This window comes from Canis lupus, chromosome 13 (assembly GCF_048164855.1).
Source record: "Canis lupus baileyi chromosome 13, mCanLup2.hap1, whole genome shotgun sequence".
NCBI lineage: Eukaryota > Metazoa > Chordata > Mammalia > Carnivora > Canidae > Canis > Canis lupus.
The window spans coordinates 37,306,616-37,325,480 of record NC_132850.1 but is presented as its reverse complement, the minus strand read 5'-3'; the positions used below and the strand labels follow the sequence as shown (position 1 = coordinate 37,325,480).

Sequence of the window (18,865 nt, the reverse complement as noted above, 5' to 3'; positions counted from 1 at the left end):
GAGCTGATTTGCTAATTTTTTTGTGGGATTTTTGCATATATGTTCAGAGATACTGGCTTATAGTTACTTTTTTTGTGGTGTTTTTATCTGGTTTTGGTATCAGGATAATGCCAGCCTCATAGAATGAATTTAGAAGGTTTCTTTCCTCTTCTATTTTTTTGGAGTAGTTTGAGAAGAATAGATATTAACTCTTGTTTAAATTTTTGATGAGATTCATCTGTGAGACCAGTCTGGTCCAGAGCTTTTGTGTGTTGGAAACTTTTTGATAACTGACTGATTCAGTTTCATTGCTGGTAATTCTTGTTTTCAGATTTTCTTCCTCATTCACTTTTGGGAAGTTGTTATATGTTTCTAGGAATTTATCCACTTCTTCTGGGTTGTCCAGTTTGTTGGCTTATAATTTGTCATTAAATTCTCTTAAAATCCTTTGCTTTTCGGTAGTGTCGGTGGTTATTTCTCATCTTTCCTTTGATTTTGAGCCCTCTCCTTTTTTTTCGATGAGTCTGGCTAATGGTTTATCAGTTTTGTTGATCTTTTCTTTTTAAAAAATGTATTTATTTGAGAGAGAGCATGCACACTGGTGCATGTGGAGGGGAGGGGCAGACAGAGAGGAAGAGAATCTCGAGCAGACTCCCTGCTGAACACAGGGCCCTACACCAGGCTCTATCTCACCACCCTGAGATCATGACCTTAGTCAAAATCAAGAATCAGTGCTTAGCCAGCTGAGCCACCCAGTTGATCTTTTCAACAAACTAGCTCTTACTTTGATCTGTTCTCTTTTTTTAAGTCTCTATTTCATTTATTTCTATTCTAATCTTTATTATTTCCTTCCTTCTAGGTTTGGGCATTGTTCTTTTTCTAGCTGCTTTATGTGTAAAGTTAGATTGTTTGAGACTTTTGTTGCTTTTTATTTCTTTCCATTGATATAGCAATAATAAAAGATTTCAGTTGTCTCACTGTGTTGCGTATAAAACCTTACAATACCTGTTTGGTTAGGTATTTAAACTGGTCACATTTTGTGGTAGTCTTTGCCTCTTCCTATATGGTATAATGTCTAAGTAAATTCCATGTGGAATTTACCAATGAAAGAACTCAGAAATAACTGGGTTGCAGAGTACCATTTCTGTAGAATTATGTTATATACTTTTGCTTACAGTAAATGTATTTGCATTCAGATATTATATATAATCAACAGGGTAACTTTGAAACTTTAATAAAACTTGTCACTTACCATTAATAAATAATATAGTAGAGCCCATGAACTCAAAAGTGAAATGCCTTTGTCTCTTCTATTTGTAGTTATCTATAAATACCTTTTTTTCCTTTTTATCTTTTTAAAGGACTTAAATAAGCGATTATCACTGCCTGCAGATATCAGAATACCTGATGGATATCTTGAAAAATTGCAGATAAACAGTCCACCGTTTGATCAACCAATGAGCCGAAGGTCTCGTAGAGCTTCTTTAGTAAGTTTTCAATCTCTGTATCTATGCCATTAAATCTGTTTGATTATCTGTATGTAAACATTTTAGATTAATTTTTATATTTACTTTCTGAATAACTAAATTTTATTGCGTTGCTTTTTGGATTTTATTGTTTTCCAATTCTTTTGAATTTAAAGATGCATATTGCAATACAATTTAAGCTATATTCTGTCTTATTTTCTGAAGAAATTTTATTGATATAACTTAGAAGTATAGTATATATATTAGATATATAAATATATATAATACAGAAAAGAACGTAAACCATAATTGTATATAGCTCAATGTATTTTTCCAAAGTTAACATACCTGTGTAACTAGTCTCCAGATCAATAAAAGAAAATTCCTCAAATCCCATAACTCCCTCCTGCCACCTCTCTGTTCAGTTTCTGCTCACACTTCCTCAACTGTAGCCACATTCCTGCTTTCTAATGCCAAAGATTAGGTTACATATGTTTCCTATTGTTTTGGTTATATTATCCTTATAATTGTCTTACTATCTCAAAAGACTTTCTAAAATTTTCATTTACATTAACATTCTTATTTTTAAAATGCTTTTGTGATTTCTGATTATTCATATCAAAACTTTTGAACTTTAATTATGACTATATAAATTACTAAAATACATTTTATACAAATACATAAATATGTATATCTAAGTTTCTATTATACAATATGCATGGAAGAATAGAGTATATATTCTGTTTTTGGCTGGCCTCTTTTGCTGAATATTATGCTCTTGTTTCATCTGGTTTATTCCATATACTTATAGTTCATTTGTTCTTATTGTTGCATGGTATTCCATTGTATACTATACTTCATCCAGTCTCCTTTTGATGGACATTTAAATGTTTGGGTTGTTTTTAGTTTTTAGTTAGTACCAAATAGTGGTTCTGTCATCATTCTTGTACATGTATTTTGGTTAATGTGTGTAAGCATTTTTGTTGGGTGCATACCTAGGAGTGAAACTGTTGGGTCTAATTGTGCGTATATGTTCAGTTTTCCTAAACATTGTTAAAAGAGTTTCCAAAGTTATCATACCAATTTACACTCACATAAATATTTGATAATTGTTTATTCTCCTTAGCCAACTTTTGATATTGTCTTTTTTTTTTAAAAAAAAAAAAAAGAAAAATTTAAGCTTTTTTGGTGAGTGTGTAGTGTGGTTTTACTTTGCATTTTTCTGAGGACTAAGCTGAACACCTTTTTAATGTTTAATGGTCATTTAGATATACCTTCTTTTGTGATTTAACAGCTGCAGTCTGTTTTCTTTAGGGTTTTCTGCCTTTTTCTTATTGATTTATGAAAATTCTTTATATATTGTGAATAAAGAAACTGTGAATTATATGTCTTGTAGATATCTTCTAGCATTTAGCAACTGACCCTTGCAGTTGCAATAAACATTGCTGATTAAAAGGTCAGCTTTCCCTGTTGCAGTGTCACCTTTGACATAAGTTCAGGTGGTTGTGTATTTAAGGATCTCTTATGGATGCCTCTAGCCCTATAGTAGAGGTGCACACAAAGTGCTGTGGGAGGGGATGCCTGGGTGGCTTAGTGATTTAGCGCCTGCCTTTGGCCCAGAGCATGATCCTAGAGTCTTGGGATTGGGTCCCACATCGGGCTCCCTGCATGGAGCTTGCTTTTTTCTTCTGCCTGTGTCTCTGTCCCCACCCCCCACCCCCGTGTCTCTCATGAATTAAATAAATAAAATCTTAAAAAAAAAAAAAGCGCTGTGGGACAACAGAAGAGATAGTAAGTAGAACGGCTTTGCGTATCACAGACTTGCAAAGGAGATAGTACTTGAGCTGGCTCTAGGATGGGTAGGAACTTGTCAGGTTGACAATAAATAGAAGGGTATTCTAAGCAGAGGAAACTTGATGTATTAATACCCATAAGTATGAATGTAAGTATGTTGGGGAAATTATAACTGATATGAAGGGTAAATGTGGGATAATATTAAAGGATAGGGATTAAAAGAATAGGATCAATCCAGACCATAAAAAGCTTTGGCCAGGCAAGGAGTCTGAACTTCATTTATCTCATGTAATGGACCTCAGAGTTTGATTTAAACAAGGGCTGATGAAACATTTTTGTTTCAGGACCATGTAAAGATAAAATAGGCAGGACCTCTGATACTCACCTGAACTTTGTGTCTGAAGAGCAATTGATGAGGATTCCTGAATTGCTAGCAGTTGTTATTTTTATATTTTATATCATGGAATGTTTTTATCCACCAAAAACTTCTGTTTGGTTACATATTCTAAAGAGTAAAATTACCTTATGCTGTATGTAACATGAGCACATTGTTATTTAACATTCATCAGTGTATAATAAAGTAAAAATATAGTGCCAACTCGATTTTGGTATTAAAGGTTATGGTCCTCATAGTTTTGCATCACTGCCTAAGACATTTTTATTTAAATAGCTTTGCCATTTGATTACCTCGTTTTAAGTGTTCTTTGGCTATCGATTTTTATCAAAGATTAGTGCTTAAGATAAATTTTGGGGTTATTTAATGTTCAGATTGAGATGAACAATATGATATATTCACATAATTCTTAAAACTGTCCCTTATGAGCTATCTTTTTCAGTCTGCACTAAATTAAGGAAAACAGTGCCCTCTAATGAATATTAAGTGATGGAGTTTTTATTGTGGTTGAGTATTCCTACCCAACTTCCTTGGTTTTTGATCTAAAGTGGTTTATAGATTTCAGATTAATTATACCAGCTATGTTTTGGTTTCTACTAATGCACTCTTTTCATTATTCATCTGCCTTGCTAAACTAAACCATGGTCTCTTGTGAAGTATATTAGAAAATTATTCTTCACTACCTTAGGTTTAGGTATGAAGGGGGAAGGGCTAGAGAATGGATAGAAAGGGGATGGGAAAAGAAATATATCCTTCACCTGTGTTAGAGCTCATGTTTCCGTGGATAATATACTTTTTTTTTTTGAGGTTTATTTATTTTAGAGTGAGAGTGCACACGCTCATACAAGCGGGAGGTAGGGCAGAGGGAAGGCGAAAGAATCTCAGGCAGACTCAGTGCTACACAGAGATCATGACCTGAACCAAAATGAAGTCGGATGCTTAAGCCACTGAGCCACCCAGGCATCTCTAGATAATAAACTCTTTATCTAAAAAAAATAAAATGTTTTCAATATAAAATATAAAATTTTAACCTTGTCTTTCTAAAACTATAAAACTTGGTTTTTGCTTATTCATTAGTAATATATAACAATATAGTAATAACATAAATCCTTTGCATAGGAATTAAGAAACCAATCACAATTCATTTCTGGTGAAAGAGACTTACAATAGGATTTATTGGTTCTTCTATAAATTTATGATGATCATTATTGACCTCAAATGAAACCTGTTTTTCTTGGCTATCCTGTATTGTCTTTCTCTGTTTAATTCTTCCCCTCTCACTCTGCGCAGATGATCTCTCTGTGTGATAAAGAAGAGAGAAGCCATTAACTAGAAACCTCCTTGTATTTTTTAATAACAAGCATGCAAATTTATCTATGCCCGTACTCATTCTGATCTTTCCTTCTTTTAATATTGAGAAATTGTCTTTCTTCTATCCCATCTCAGAATGCTTGAGAATATTTTTGTCATCCTGGTCCATTCATATATGTTTAGTCTCTTTCTTGACTAAATTCTTCCTATTTTTATTTAATAAACTTTTTACTTTAGAATAGTTTTAGACTTATTTTCTATAAATTTCTTTAAATTTTTCTTTCTTTTTTTTTTTTTTTTTTAAAGATTTTATTTATTTATTCATGAGAGAGAGAGAGAGGCAGAGACACAGGCAGAGGGAGAAGCAGGCTCCATGCAGAGAGCCCGATGTGGGACTTGATCCGGGGGGGTTTCCAGGATCACGCCCTGCCCCAAAGGCAGGCACCAAACCGCTGAGCCACCCAGGGATCCCAAATTTTTCTAATTTAAAAGATAATATTGAGTTCCCATACACATATCCAGTTACCACTATTAACATTTTTCATTACTTTAGTGTATTATAACTAAGGAAATCAGCATCTTGTACATTATTACTACTCCACACTATTCATTTCCCTAGCGTCCTTTTTTTGTCCCAGGATCCCATTTAGGACACCACATTACATTTAGTTATTATATCTCATATTAAAGATACTGGTTATTGAATTGATGAAGTGCTATATAATATTACTAATGGTTGATTAGAAATGAAATGTTCTAACTCTTAACATTGAAACATTAGATTAGTGGAAAGCCCACATACCAATAGTCAAGATTCGTTAGAGCATTGATTCACTTAGAATGATAGCATGCTCACTGGAAGTTCCGTGAGCCTGTTAAGTGCAGCTCTAGTAGACTGAAAGTCTATATATGAAAATTTGCCTCATTATATTGTAATTAATAGGTTTTACACACTTACAGAATCTACTTGTTCCTAACAGCAAGTTGGATTATTCAGTCATGGCTTGAGCAGTATTATATGTACTCCTTTCTTCTTTTTCTTTTTTTTTTTTAAAGATTTTATTTATGTATTCATGAGAGACACACAGAGGCAGAGACATAGGCAGAGGGAGAAGCAGACTCCCCATGGGGACCCCGATGTGGAACTCAATCCCAGGACCCCGGGATCACACCCTGAGCCAAAGGCAGACACTCAACCACCCAGACACCCCTCCTTTCATATTCCTAAGAGTAGGTGAGAAAGTAGTGTATCAAGTCCTGATGTCCCTTAGAGATAGTAAATATATTACGGAGTATGGAAGTGAGGCTTAAAATCCACTCACAATTTAGTTTACTTTTGTCATATTATGTACAGAATTAAGATAGTATCATACTGATAACAGCAGTTTTTGGAAGACAAAATTACCAAGTGGAATAAAAGTTCTCAATCTGTTTTCTGTCCCAGACAATTCTTTCTTTTCTTTTCTTTTTCTTTTTCCTTTTCTTTTTCTTTTTCTTTTCTTCTTTTTTTTTTTTTTTAAGATTTTATTTATTCATGAGAGGCACAGAGAGAGAGAGAGGTAGAGACATAGGCAGAGGGAGAAGTGGGCTCTCTGCAGGGAGTCTGAAGCAGGACTCGATCCCAGGACCCCAGGATTATGACCCAAGCCAAAGGCAGACGCTCAACCACTGAGCCACCCAGGTGCCCCTGCCCAGGACATTTCTGTTAGTCATGCTAACTCCATAATGGGAAATGGGTATTCGAAAAAAAATCTCCCTTCGTTCCCTGTGTTTATTATGTATGCTTTGACTTTTAGGATGGCATGTATAGAACATTGGTTTTTAACCTCAGACTGCATTGCTAGCATGTTAATACGAAGGAGGGACTTGTGATGAGCACTTGTAGATAAATTATATGTAAGTGATGAATCGCTAAATTCTCCTGAAGCCAATATTACACTATATGTTAACTAGAATTTAAATAAAAACTTGAAAAAAAATCTTTAGGATTATGATACAGTGATTATGTTGGTAGAGCCAGAGTAATCCAGAAACCTCCCATAATGTTCAATACCACTTACAGGGTACGGTGAATTACAGGAAGGCTATTAAAAATTATAATTTATTTTGGATTTAAAAAAATTTTCATGTGGTTAGGCTTTAAGAGTCATCTGAATAGGAATTTGATTGGGGCTGCCAAAAAAAGCCAGGTATTCTCTTGGAGCAATGAAATAACAGAAAAAATTATCTTCATTTGTTTGGAAAGTAGAATTAAGGAAGTTTTTATATTTTATTAAAATATAAAGTTGGTGTATTTGGGTGCCTCAGTTGCATAAGCATCTGACTCTTGATTTTGTCTCAAGTCATGATCTTGGGATTGTGAGATTGAGCTCCAAGTTGGGTTCTGAGCTCAGCAGGGAGTGTGCCTGAGGTCCTCTCCCTCCCTCTTCCTCTCCCTCCCCTCCCCCCTTCTTGCTTGCACGCTTTCTCTGAAATAAATAAATCCTTAAAAAATAAAATATAAAGCTTAGTGTTCAATTCCTTTAGCTATTTCTGCTTTTACAAAACTTTTAAAATATTGTAAAATAATCTAATGGTGGAACTTAGTCTAGATTGTGAACGCATGAAAGCGGGAATCCTTTCTGTCTTCACTATATCCCCAGTACCTAAAATTGTACTTGGTAAATGAATAAATGAGCTTTGTCCTCTGTCCTCTGAATAATTTCTGTAGGAGAACATGTCAACAAGCTAGTCATTATATCTATTGTTAATCTTGTCATGTTCAGCAGATAAAAATGCAAGCAAATTTTTCTAAAAATTCCATTTAAAGATTCAGTAAGTAATATTTAGATATAATTATTAAAGCCTTAAGGCTGGAAATTATTAAATGAGGTGGTTACAGTTTATTCTGGCAAATAATTCACTAGTATAACTATGCCTTTTTTCTGAATTCTCTGCCTGCCTGCCTGATGAAATTCAATAATGCTCTTTATCATATAGATTGATTATTCAAATTTAAATTCAACTTAATAGTACAACATTGCCTTTGTTTTAAAAAACAAACTTTCAGCATATTTTAATGATCTCACTAAATGTCATTCTCTGAAGAATGAGTTTGTTATGTTAATATTTGATCATCCCTTATATACTTCATATGTTACAGTAATCTCTGTAACATTTTTATCTTTACAATCTTGAATTTTTGGTCTACTTACATACTCTTTAAAGCAAATATCAGCATTTTTATCATAGCCACTGAACCATTGGCCAAAATATATTTGGGGTTTTAAGGGAGTACCAATATTTATTTACTTAAGATAAAAAAATGAATAAGAAAATTTCCCAACTCCTGAAAAGAAAAAGTTTCTAGCTCACGGTCATATTTTTCTTTGTGGTTCTCATTATTATAGATAATATTTTTTTCAGGGACTTCATTGTTTTGTTTGTATTAGTTTCCATTTATTATCAATATATTATTTTCCCCTTCATTTAAGATATGACACTAGACTTAAAATTCATGGCAAAAGTGCAGTAGTTCCATATTTGTGAGTTTAATGAATTCTAGAGATAGGTATAAGAAAAGTAACACATTCTACCATAGTTGATGTGACCCTGGCAATTAGTGTTTTTTCAAAGTAGTTATTTAAGATCCTGTCTAAATAAGCTGTAAACAAAACATACATACACTAAAAGATTATTTAGGATCAGGGTATTTGCCACATTTTCCCTATTAAAGTTAAAAGACTTGGGGCAGCCTGGGTGGCTCAGCGGTTTAGCGCTGCCGTCAGCCCAGGGCCTGGTCTTGGAGACCCGGGATTGAGTCTCACGTCGGGCTCCTGCATGGAGCCTGCTTCTCCCTCTGCCTGTGTCTCTGCCTCTCTCTCTGTGTGTCTTTCATGAATAAATAAATAAAATCTTTAAAAAAACAAATTCCATTTGTACTTGGAAAGTGTTATCTATTGTGAATACTACTTTATTATTCTGCATAGTTACTGATAATAGAAAGCAAGGATTTAGTACCTCTGAGTCACATATAAGACAGAGCACATGGGTAGATGGTGTGTGATGGTTCCAGAATCTCATTTTTTAAGTAAAATTGTTTGAAAGTACCACATAGTGCGAAAAGTCTTAAAGAGTGCAAAAAGAAATTTGAGAGTCATCTGTTATTTGATCATAGTCATCCACCTATGATTAAAGCTTTTATTAGTTTAGCAAAATTGAATTAAGTACTATACAGTTTTCCTCATGGCTTTTAACATGATGTAAGTCATTGTAACAAAAGGATAAAAACAATATGTCAACTATACTAAAAACAATAAAATTTAATTTGAGAAAAAGATACCATTCTATTTGAGGGATTTGTGCCGTTTTTGGCCTTTCAAATTTGGCAAGTGACTTTAAGTCAAATTGTCGAGTATTATTTTTATTTTATTCAACACCTCTGGAAAAATTGCATATTTGAGCCTTCAGAATTGGACTAAAACATAGTATTTAAGGATCCATTATTATTTATACAACTTTGAGAGCTGAGATCATGTATAAAAGAACATTGTTTCCTTTCATTGGCTATTCATTTAAGGGCATGAGCACAGCTCTCAATGAGAATCGAATCTCTTTAAATATTGCCTTTTTCACTATGTACGAAGGAGTATGAAAAAGTACAAGAAGGCAATTTTAAGAAAATTCTTACTCGCCTCTATTTGTTAACCTTTTTTTTTTTTGTCACTGCTCTCTCAATCCCTAAGTTTTCATCTTTATATTTTTTTCTTTTTTCTTAAATCTTTAGTGTTGAGGTTTTTTGGTTTTAGTTTTTAAATATTGTTTCTGTTATATATTTGAATGTATTCCATCTACCTCATTTATTGACTCCATACAAAATGAGGCACATAAGCTCAAGGTTTAAAAGCAGTGGTTTTGAGAACTCACTTTTAAAGACTTTTTAGGGCCGGCCTGGGTGGCTCAGCGGTTTAAGTGCCTGCCTTCTGCCCAGGGCATGATCCTGGAGTCCCAGGATCGAGTCCCACGTCCGACTCCCTGCATGGAGCCTGCTTCTACCTGTGTGTGTGTGTGTGTGTGTGTGTGTGTGTGTGTGTGTGTGTGTCTATCGTGAATAAGTAAATAAAATCTTTAAAAAATAAATAAACAAAGACTTTTTGGGGGGTTGTCTTGGGTTGTCAGATTTAGATTTACTGCTTCTGTGTTAGTTTCCTGAGCCATAATGGAGTATGACTTGCAATGGTCTTTTTCATTACATTTTGGTTAGAAAACCTGAAACAAATAATATTTTGTTGTTTGCAGGCCTTCCAAGGGAAGTCAAAGATTGGTAAAGGAAAGTATGTAGGAAAATTACTTATTTTGCAGTTTTGCTAAAAAGAAAATCATGTAATTGTCTTTTGTAAAATTCTTTAGTATCTTAAAATGACTGTGGTGTCTTAAAAATCTCAGGGACTTAAAGTAAAAAATTTTTTTCATAGCAGAATGTTAACCAATCTATATAAAAAGATGGTTTGGCAGTTTTAATTGTGAACTTTGATATTTTTGAACCTTTGAATGTTCTAACATTGGGTGTATTTTAAAACTTGACAGATGTTCAACAATTTAATTATAATCAGATTTATCTATTTCAAGACACTCTTCAGAGTGAGAACGTTTCAGAAATTGAGGAAGAGGGGTACCTGGTTGGCTCAGTTGGTAGGGGATGCAACTCTTGATGTCAGAGTCATAAATTCAAGCCCTATGTTGAGTGTGGAGCTTACCTTAAAAGAAATAATAAAATAAAGTGTACTCCTTTAAGAAAAGGAATAATGTTTAAAAAGAGAAATTGAAGAAGAGATGGATTGAAATTTTAAGAACACTAAACTTATAATTGTTTGCTTTCAGTCAGAAATTGGGTTTGGAAAAATGGAAACTTATATCAAGTTGGAAAAGCTTGGAGAGGTAAGCAAATACTTTTTTCAAAAATATAACACACCTTCTTTTTCTTGTTATCTAAACTCCACAATTCACAGTTTTTACCAACCTAGAAAAAAAAAAACGTAAGCACCATTGTCTAAAAGACTGTATCTTATACTGAAAAGGTAACAGAATGTTAGAAGGAAAAAAACTTTGAAGTCTTGAAAATATGCTATCAATTTAAAAGGAAATGTTTTTTTTTTTTTTTTTTTTAGCTTATAATCTTTTATTTGAAGCATAAAATGTTATGCTTTCTTGGTAACAAAATAGGCATCTCTCTGTTAGCCTCCTTGGTAGTCTGTTGTCTGTGCTGTCATGTGGGAAATTGCATGAGTTCAAACCTGCAAAAAATAAAAATTTGTCTCTAAAGATGAAAACATATCTCATTGAAGGCTTAGGAAATTTTTGGCTAAAAAGACCTTGGTTTTCTTGAGCCTGCTACTGAACTAATTTTGCACTTGATCTTAGCCAAAAGGCCAAGAAGTGATGTGACTAATTTTAAGGTGGTCTTCTGCCCAGGGTGAAAAAGGGCCAGCCAGAAAACAATGGAATTAGCTATTAGGAAAGCCTTAAGAGAATTTGAGGGCTATCTTAGCAGTGATAGAAGAAATCTCCTGTAGAATATATTTGTTGTTTAAAGAAGAGTAAATGTACATAAATTCTGAAAAGTCTGAGAACTGATAAAAATTTTTCATATTTAACAATGTCAGTTATATTTTCAGTTTTCAGTTAATATGGTCAGTTAGTGGCCTCAGAGTTCCCATATCACTGCAGGCAAAGCACCTTTGATTCTGAAGCTACTGATCCAGTTAATCTGATTCAGAGTACAAAAAGTAGATTAAATATTCTCCCTGAGTTTTCATACTTTGAGGCACTCTGTAGGGTTATAAGAATATGGAGGCTCTGCATATGGTACTGAAAGTCCTCTTAGCTATAAGAAAACCAAGACTAATCATTGTAGAGTTTTGCTTGCAAAATGGACTTTTAACATATGCTTACAAATTAGGAATTTAGGTCTCTTTATTATATAGATGCTGTAGATAGACTCTTAGGATATTTTGATGTGTCTTTCAAAAATATATTTTATAGGGTACATATGCAACAGTATATAAAGGAAGAAGTAAATTGACAGAGAATTTGGTGGCATTGAAAGAGATCCGGTTGGAACATGAGGAAGGTGCACCCTGCACAGCTATAAGAGAAGGTAAAATTTGATCTTCGTGAGCAAAATGTATACAGAGTTTATATAGAATGTTTTAAAACCAAAGCTGCATAATAAGAGTTTATATTTTAATAAGTAAAAGAGCTCAGATAAAGATGACTGGGAGATATATTTAGACCTTAAAGCTAATATTTAAAGTCAAAATATTTAACAGAATTAATTATATTATTGTATAGGTTACAGTGAAATACTATGAAGTCATTAAAAATTACTGTCATTGATAAATATTTGACTTTGGGAAATGTTATATACTATCTATGGGGAAAAGTAAACTATAAATTGATACGTACAGAATAACATGATACCATTTTTTTTTTAAAGTTAGATTATCCAGAAAATGACTTGAAGCAAGTCATAAGCAATTTGGAGGAAAAAGATAAGTTAATACTTGAGATAAAAACAGAAGATGTTGTGGAGAAAGTTACTGTAAACATTGGGGACAATTTTAAGTATGAAAAACAAACCCAAATCTATAAAAGAAAAATTATTAGATTAAAATCTATGCTGCAGATCCTGTTGGTGCATTTTTGTTTTACACTTAAGAGAATCTTTTTTTTTTTTTTTTTTTAAGATTTTATTTATTCATAGAGACACAGCTAGAGAGAGAGAGGCAGAGACACAGGCAGAGGGAGAAGCAGGCACCATGCAAGGAGCCTGATGTGGGACTCGATCCCAGGTCTCCAGGATCACACCCTGGGCTACAGGCGGTGCCAAACCGCTGCGCCACTGGGGCTGCCCTACACTTAAGAGAATCTTAAACTCAGGTCATGATTAAACTTCAGGTTTTTTATAGTCTGGCTACCACAGACTGAATAATTGACTTTCTTTTCTTTTTTGCAGTTTCACTATTAAAGGATTTAAAACATGCAAATATAGTAACCTTACATGACATTGTTCATACAGATAAGTCTTTGACTCTGGTGTTTGAGTATCTGGTAAGCATTTAACAAAAATTGAGTTATTTACTTTTGCTATAATAAAACGTAGGAAATTAAGGCTCCAGGGCATTGCTGTTTAGTTATTGGTATTTAATTAAATTATGTGTTGTGCATTCAGTATCTTAAGAAAACAAACAGCAAAAACCACTTTTAAAAATTAGATACTATTAAGAAATCAGCCATGTCTTCTGAGAAGTATGTATCACCTAGTAAAGTACTGTATTTTTTCAGGATAAAGACCTAAAACAGTACATGGATGACTGTGGAAACATCATGAGCATGCACAATGTAAAGGTATGTTTTAGTATGTGTTCTTAAATAGCCCTTATATTTTTCAAACATAGAATGCAACAGGAATAGATAGAAATAGTAATTTTAGAGTTTTCAAAACATATAAATATGTAGAGTGTAGAAACTTCTGCTTAGAATTTTAGGCCTATTGTTCAGCTCCTGCCCTGGCTTATTCTTAATGTCCTAATGGTCTGTTTTTCATGTACAAGTAAACTGAAGGTACATTCTTGAATCCTCTGTACTTGAGGCTCTTTTTGTCAACTCCAGAGAAACAAAAACCTTCTGTGTTGCACATCCCTTTTTCTACCAAAATGCACAAAAAAGGTCTACCATTAACTTATAGGAATTGCTTTTTTCAGAGAGTCATTCAGAGCTCTACAGTGCTAATTCTCTTTTCTGAATCATAGCAGATTTCGAAGGCTGAGTAGGAGGTGCAGAAAGTAAAGTACCCAGAGGGTGGGTGATAGAAGCTGGTTTAGGTTATTTTTATAGCACATAATTCGCCAGAGCTATGCAGTACCAATCTCTTTGACACCTTAGAATTTTTATAAAACCACTAATTCCAATGCCTTATTTTAAAGACACTGTCCCAGATCAGGTTTTTTGGGTGGCTGGGGGGTAGATGTTGTTTAGTTGTTTTGCCAGAAAAGCATAATCAACTTGTAAGTCTTAGGAGGCCTGTAAGCTTATAAGGATATATTTATTTTAAATAAATTTCTATAAATAGGGATTATTACTATGCAGACAAAATTTCATTCCACTGTATTTTCAGTTTTTATTTTCATAGAAATTGTCAGACTAGAAAAGTAGGTGGATGCTTCAAATAGAATAATAAATTGTAAAATTTAGAGAACAACTGTATAAGGAAAGCTTTGTACTTAAGGATGTGGGTTTTTTTTCTTTGACTATTTTGGCCAGTTACTTTTTGTTTACCATAACATGCTTACCAAAGTATATCTTATTATTTTTAAGACTAATTTCTATTCATTTGTTTCTGTAGCTGTTTTTATACCAAATTCTACGTGGTTTGGCATATTGCCACAGAAGAAAGGTATTGCACCGAGACTTGAAACCACAGAACCTACTCATTAATGAAAAAGGAGAATTAAAGCTAGCAGATTTTGGTATGGAATGTATGAGATATTTATAAATAGTTCCAAGTGGTTATATTTATAAGAGCAACTGTTGACACTGTGTGATTGCTTTTACATGAGTTTGGAATTTTCTCTGTAGCCCAAACTTTGGTGGGTAAGTTATGTTCATGAATGCTAAAAGGTACCAGTTCTCAGATATGGTCTTTAGACCCCTAAGCATCCTGAGACTCTTTCAGGGCATCTCCAAAGGTGTATAATATTAAAATTATACTAAATGTTACTTTCCTTTTTGACTGTGTTAATATTTGCAGTGATGGTCCAGAAGCACTCAGGGGTAAAGCTACTGGTGCCTTAGCATATATCAAGGCAGATTGTACTTAGTGGTCATTGTGTTCTGTACCACTATATACTTGGAAGGAAAAAAGTGTCAGTTACATATAAAAAGGTATTTGATGAAGCAGTAAAATTTATTAATTTTATTAAATCTCCATCTTTATATGTCTTTTTAGTATTTTATGTGATAAAATGAGTATACATAAAACATATTTGCTGTACATGGAAATACTATGGTTATCTCAAGGAATAGTGCTTGTGTGACTACTAAACTTTTTTTCAAGGAACATCATTTTTACTTGAAAAAAATGATGAACAAACTATAGGTACTCAGATATATTTGGCACAGGTTTTCTTGTAAATGAAGTAAGCCTATCACTTCAAGGAAAACAACTGAAAGTATTTCTTGCCAATAGGAAAGTATGAATTTTCAAGAAAAAAATTAGATTTTGGAAATTTGAATCTGCTACTTTGAGCTTAATATTTTCCCCATACTTAAATATTTAAAAGATTTTACTGATGAGATCAGTGGTGATATTAACAAATATGATTTTTAAAAATGTGCTCAGAAGTCTGTAAACATTTGGAATATATGTATAACTTAGAGAATCAATATTTTCCAAAATAACTAGTATTTACATGATATTAACAGAATCGTGCCTGGCTAAAAGATACACTTAAAAAGTGCAAGATAGACCAATGAATTTTAATGAACAGGAGCATGAGAAGTTTACTAAGATAATTTGTTACCACATAATCTTTAAGAAATTAAATCTTATGTAGTGTCAAAGAATATGGACAGTTTTCAGAAAAGGCTATTTAAATACTTTTCTTTTTTCCAACTTCATATCTGTGTGAGATCTTGAATCTCTTCATAAACTTCAATCAAAGCAACATGTCATACAGATTGAATGCAAGAGCAATTGTGAGAATCCAAGTCTTCTTTTAAAATAGACTACAAATATAAAAACCAAGGTTATTTGTACTAATTTTTATTTTCCTTTAGAAAAAATCTTTCATAAAAATTAATGTATAAGTGGTGTTTTAAATAAGTTTTAATTTTTTCTCCGTTTTTCTAATATGGCAGATATCAATCATCTATATAAATAAAAGCTCTTTGGGTGCTGCCACTACCGAAAGGTTCTTTAACATGACTGCCACCATGACTTGTATTTATATGCTTATTAACTAATGCTATTTATCTGTCTCTCTTTAGCTAACCCAATTTTAATGAGATCACAAGTTCTTTTTGCTTCTAGGAAGTAAACTTTTTTTTTTTTTAATTTTTATTTATTTATGATAGTCACAGAGAGAGAGAGAGAGAGAGAGGCAGAGACATAGGCAGAGGGAGAAGTAGGCTCCATGCACCGGGAGCCTGATGTGGGATTCGATCCTGGGTCTCCAGGATCGCGCCCTGGGCCAAAGGCAGGCGCCAAACCGCTGTGCCACCCAGGGATCCCTAACTTTTTTATATTAAAGAAATTATATAGTAGTTTTGTATTTTTTGTTTTTTAAAATATTCCACATTTTGAGAGTTTTAGTACTGTAACAGAACTTGGTTTTAAAAAGCCAGTGCAGTTTTCACAGTTAGTGTTTATCATTTTTCATAAATGATTATAGTAGTTTTACTTTTGGAGTATTGCATTAAATTTGAAAATATAAATGGTTCAAGTTAATAACATTAAAAATTCACTAAGTGGTGATTTTATTCAGGAAATTCCTATACTTTTACTCATTGAACTTTACTATTTGTTTGAAAGTAGGTTAGTATTTGTTTTTCCTTCCTTAAAAAGGAAATGAGTAGAGGTCATGTGTTTTTAAACTTTGGAATTATTTGCATATGCTTAGACATACTATATAGTGTCTTGGGCACAGTTTATGTTGTTACTTTCCTTATAATTGTTATTTTCACTCTCTTTCTGTTTTTTGGCGTTTTTTGTTTTGTTTTGTTTTTTGTTTTTTAGCTGAGCTGCATTTACTACTCTATTCCTTAATCCTAAAATGAATAGCAGTGATAGAGAAACCCTCCTTGGCTATTAGAAATGCAAAAAGGAATGAATGGCAAGGACCATCAAAAATGTACTTTTGGGGGGGGAATAATGTTATGAGTGCTCTAAATTTTGCTTCTAAGAAAGTAAACAAAGCAAATTTTCTTTTCACAGGCCAACAAGAAATTCTGATTATTCCATGAGATAGTACAATCAATTTATCTCTGCTTTTAGTTAATTATTTTTTATTGGTTGTGTAGTAAATATACTTAAGAACCACAAGTAAGGGAGGGTCATATAACTTTGAGTATTTTATTATAAACTGTTCTTGATCTCTATGAAAATTATATCATTTTTCTGTGATTGATGATTCAGATATGGGGAAGTACTAATACAGACAAACATTTTTGTTAATAATAGAAAATGACTTCTATAATTATACCATATCACAATTAATTTGGTTTGAAAGATTATTTTGTTTCATACCAATACTGAAATTCTAATTGTGAACCAGGAGTCTATTTGAACAAGCACCCTAGTTCAGAATTCTCTTAGGAGCAGGAGAGTAAGGTATGGAGGAGACTATAACTTGCTGTTAATTTGATGCTGTACATACATACAGGTTCTAGAATAAACCAACTTGTGGCCCTGTCTTTTGTCCCCAAATAAGCCATTATTAACATCAGGAGGAAATATTAGAAAGCTTCCCACATCTTGCTAATTATCAAAGTTGGTAGGAAAATAATTTGTTGAACTTATTTTACCAAGTTGGGTTGGTACAGTAATACTTGTATTTTAATTGTTCTAGTTATACCCTTTAGCAGTTATGTTATAGTAAACAAAAATAGTATGAGTGCTGCCTAACTGTTTAAATTTCTGGTTTTATTTGAGTGATTTTTATCTAGTTTAATAAGTATTGAATTATCCTTTTATAACATTTTTCTTATTTAGTATTTTAATATATAAAATTATACATACCAAATAACAGCCTAAAAATGAATTATTCCTCGTTATTGAAATAAACTATATGTTAGAATAAATTTATATTTTTTTCAGGTATCTTTTACAGTTGCTTCTTCGAGTGATCAGAATTTGGAGGCTTAGAGATAATAAAAACTCTCATGCAAGTAGCTCAAGGGATGAGGTTGTGAACTCTTGCCTTTATTTCTAAATAATCAGTGAATTCCACTTGAAATTGGCAAAGGAATGGCACATGGTTTTCATCATTTACATTAATAGCCAAAGGCAGCGTGGTCCATTTTATTTAAAATTATGCTTAAATATAACTTAAAACTTAAAGTACACAATAGCAGTGTAATTTATTCTAAAAAAACTAAAATTGGTATAGCAAATGAAAGTTGGAATTAGGTTAAGAAAAGGTAACAGGCCTCTAGCTATAAGCAGTAAAACTGTTTATCTCTGTATCATCAGCCTATTTGGCATTAATTTAAGTTCCACTTGGAAATAATTTTGGCACCGTGATTCATAGAAGGAAAGTATCTTAAGTTTAGATTAATGGGAGGCACTGTATCAAGTGCATTCACATGCATAAAAATAAACATGGTTTCAGATTGTGGAATTGTTATTATTTTAATCACATAAGGATTTGCTTACCCAAGACCATGAGCTCTCAAAAAAATTCATAAAACTTATTTTGTTAAACTTCAGGAAACTAAAGAGTAGCTGTCTCAGACATCTTGTGACTGGAGTCATAGTGAGGATATGGTTTATAGCCATTTCTTAATTGTTTTCTTTTCCCTGTGAAGGGCTAGCCAGAGCCAAGTCGGTTCCTACAAAGACCTACTCCAATGAAGTTGTCACACTGTGGTACCGGCCACCTGATGTGCTTCTTGGTTCCTCAGAGTACTCAACACAGATTGACATGTGGTAAATACATGCATATGTTATTGTCATTTATAATTGTGAAAGAATGTAGCCATTAACACAAGGCATACTGATAGATACTTGAGTTTTAAGGCAATATTACTTTAAAGAGTGAAAACATAAGCAGTAATTAAGAGTTTTGTCACATGAGTAAGATCACATTGGTTTACCAGTTCTACCACTTACAGCCATATAGTTAGTAACCTTATTCAAATTACTGGCCTTGCCTCAGTTTCCTCA

The 18,865-nt window shown here is 33.0% G+C and overlaps 1 protein-coding gene and 1 pseudogene across 3 annotated transcripts in view; one reads left to right on the top strand and one right to left on the bottom strand.

Annotated features, from left to right (window-relative positions):
• The window catches only part of CDK17 (cyclin dependent kinase 17), a 120,408-nt gene that overhangs the window by 80,538 nt on the left and 21,005 nt on the right, over nt 1-18,865 (top strand). For all 3 annotated transcript variants that reach the window (XM_072773173.1, XM_072773172.1, XM_072773171.1), the window contains exons 5-11: nt 1,341-1,466; nt 10,804-10,860; nt 11,965-12,079; nt 12,938-13,032; nt 13,267-13,329; nt 14,327-14,450; nt 18,508-18,628. In XM_072773173.1, the coding sequence (XP_072629274.1) occupies nt 1,341-1,466; nt 10,804-10,860; nt 11,965-12,079; nt 12,938-13,032; nt 13,267-13,329; nt 14,327-14,450; nt 18,508-18,628 (701 nt within the window). The remainder of the gene's footprint in view (nt 1-1,340; nt 1,467-10,803; nt 10,861-11,964; nt 12,080-12,937; nt 13,033-13,266; nt 13,330-14,326; nt 14,451-18,507; nt 18,629-18,865) is intronic.
• Nucleotides 11,191-11,363, bottom strand: LOC140603274 (U2 spliceosomal RNA; annotated as a pseudogene).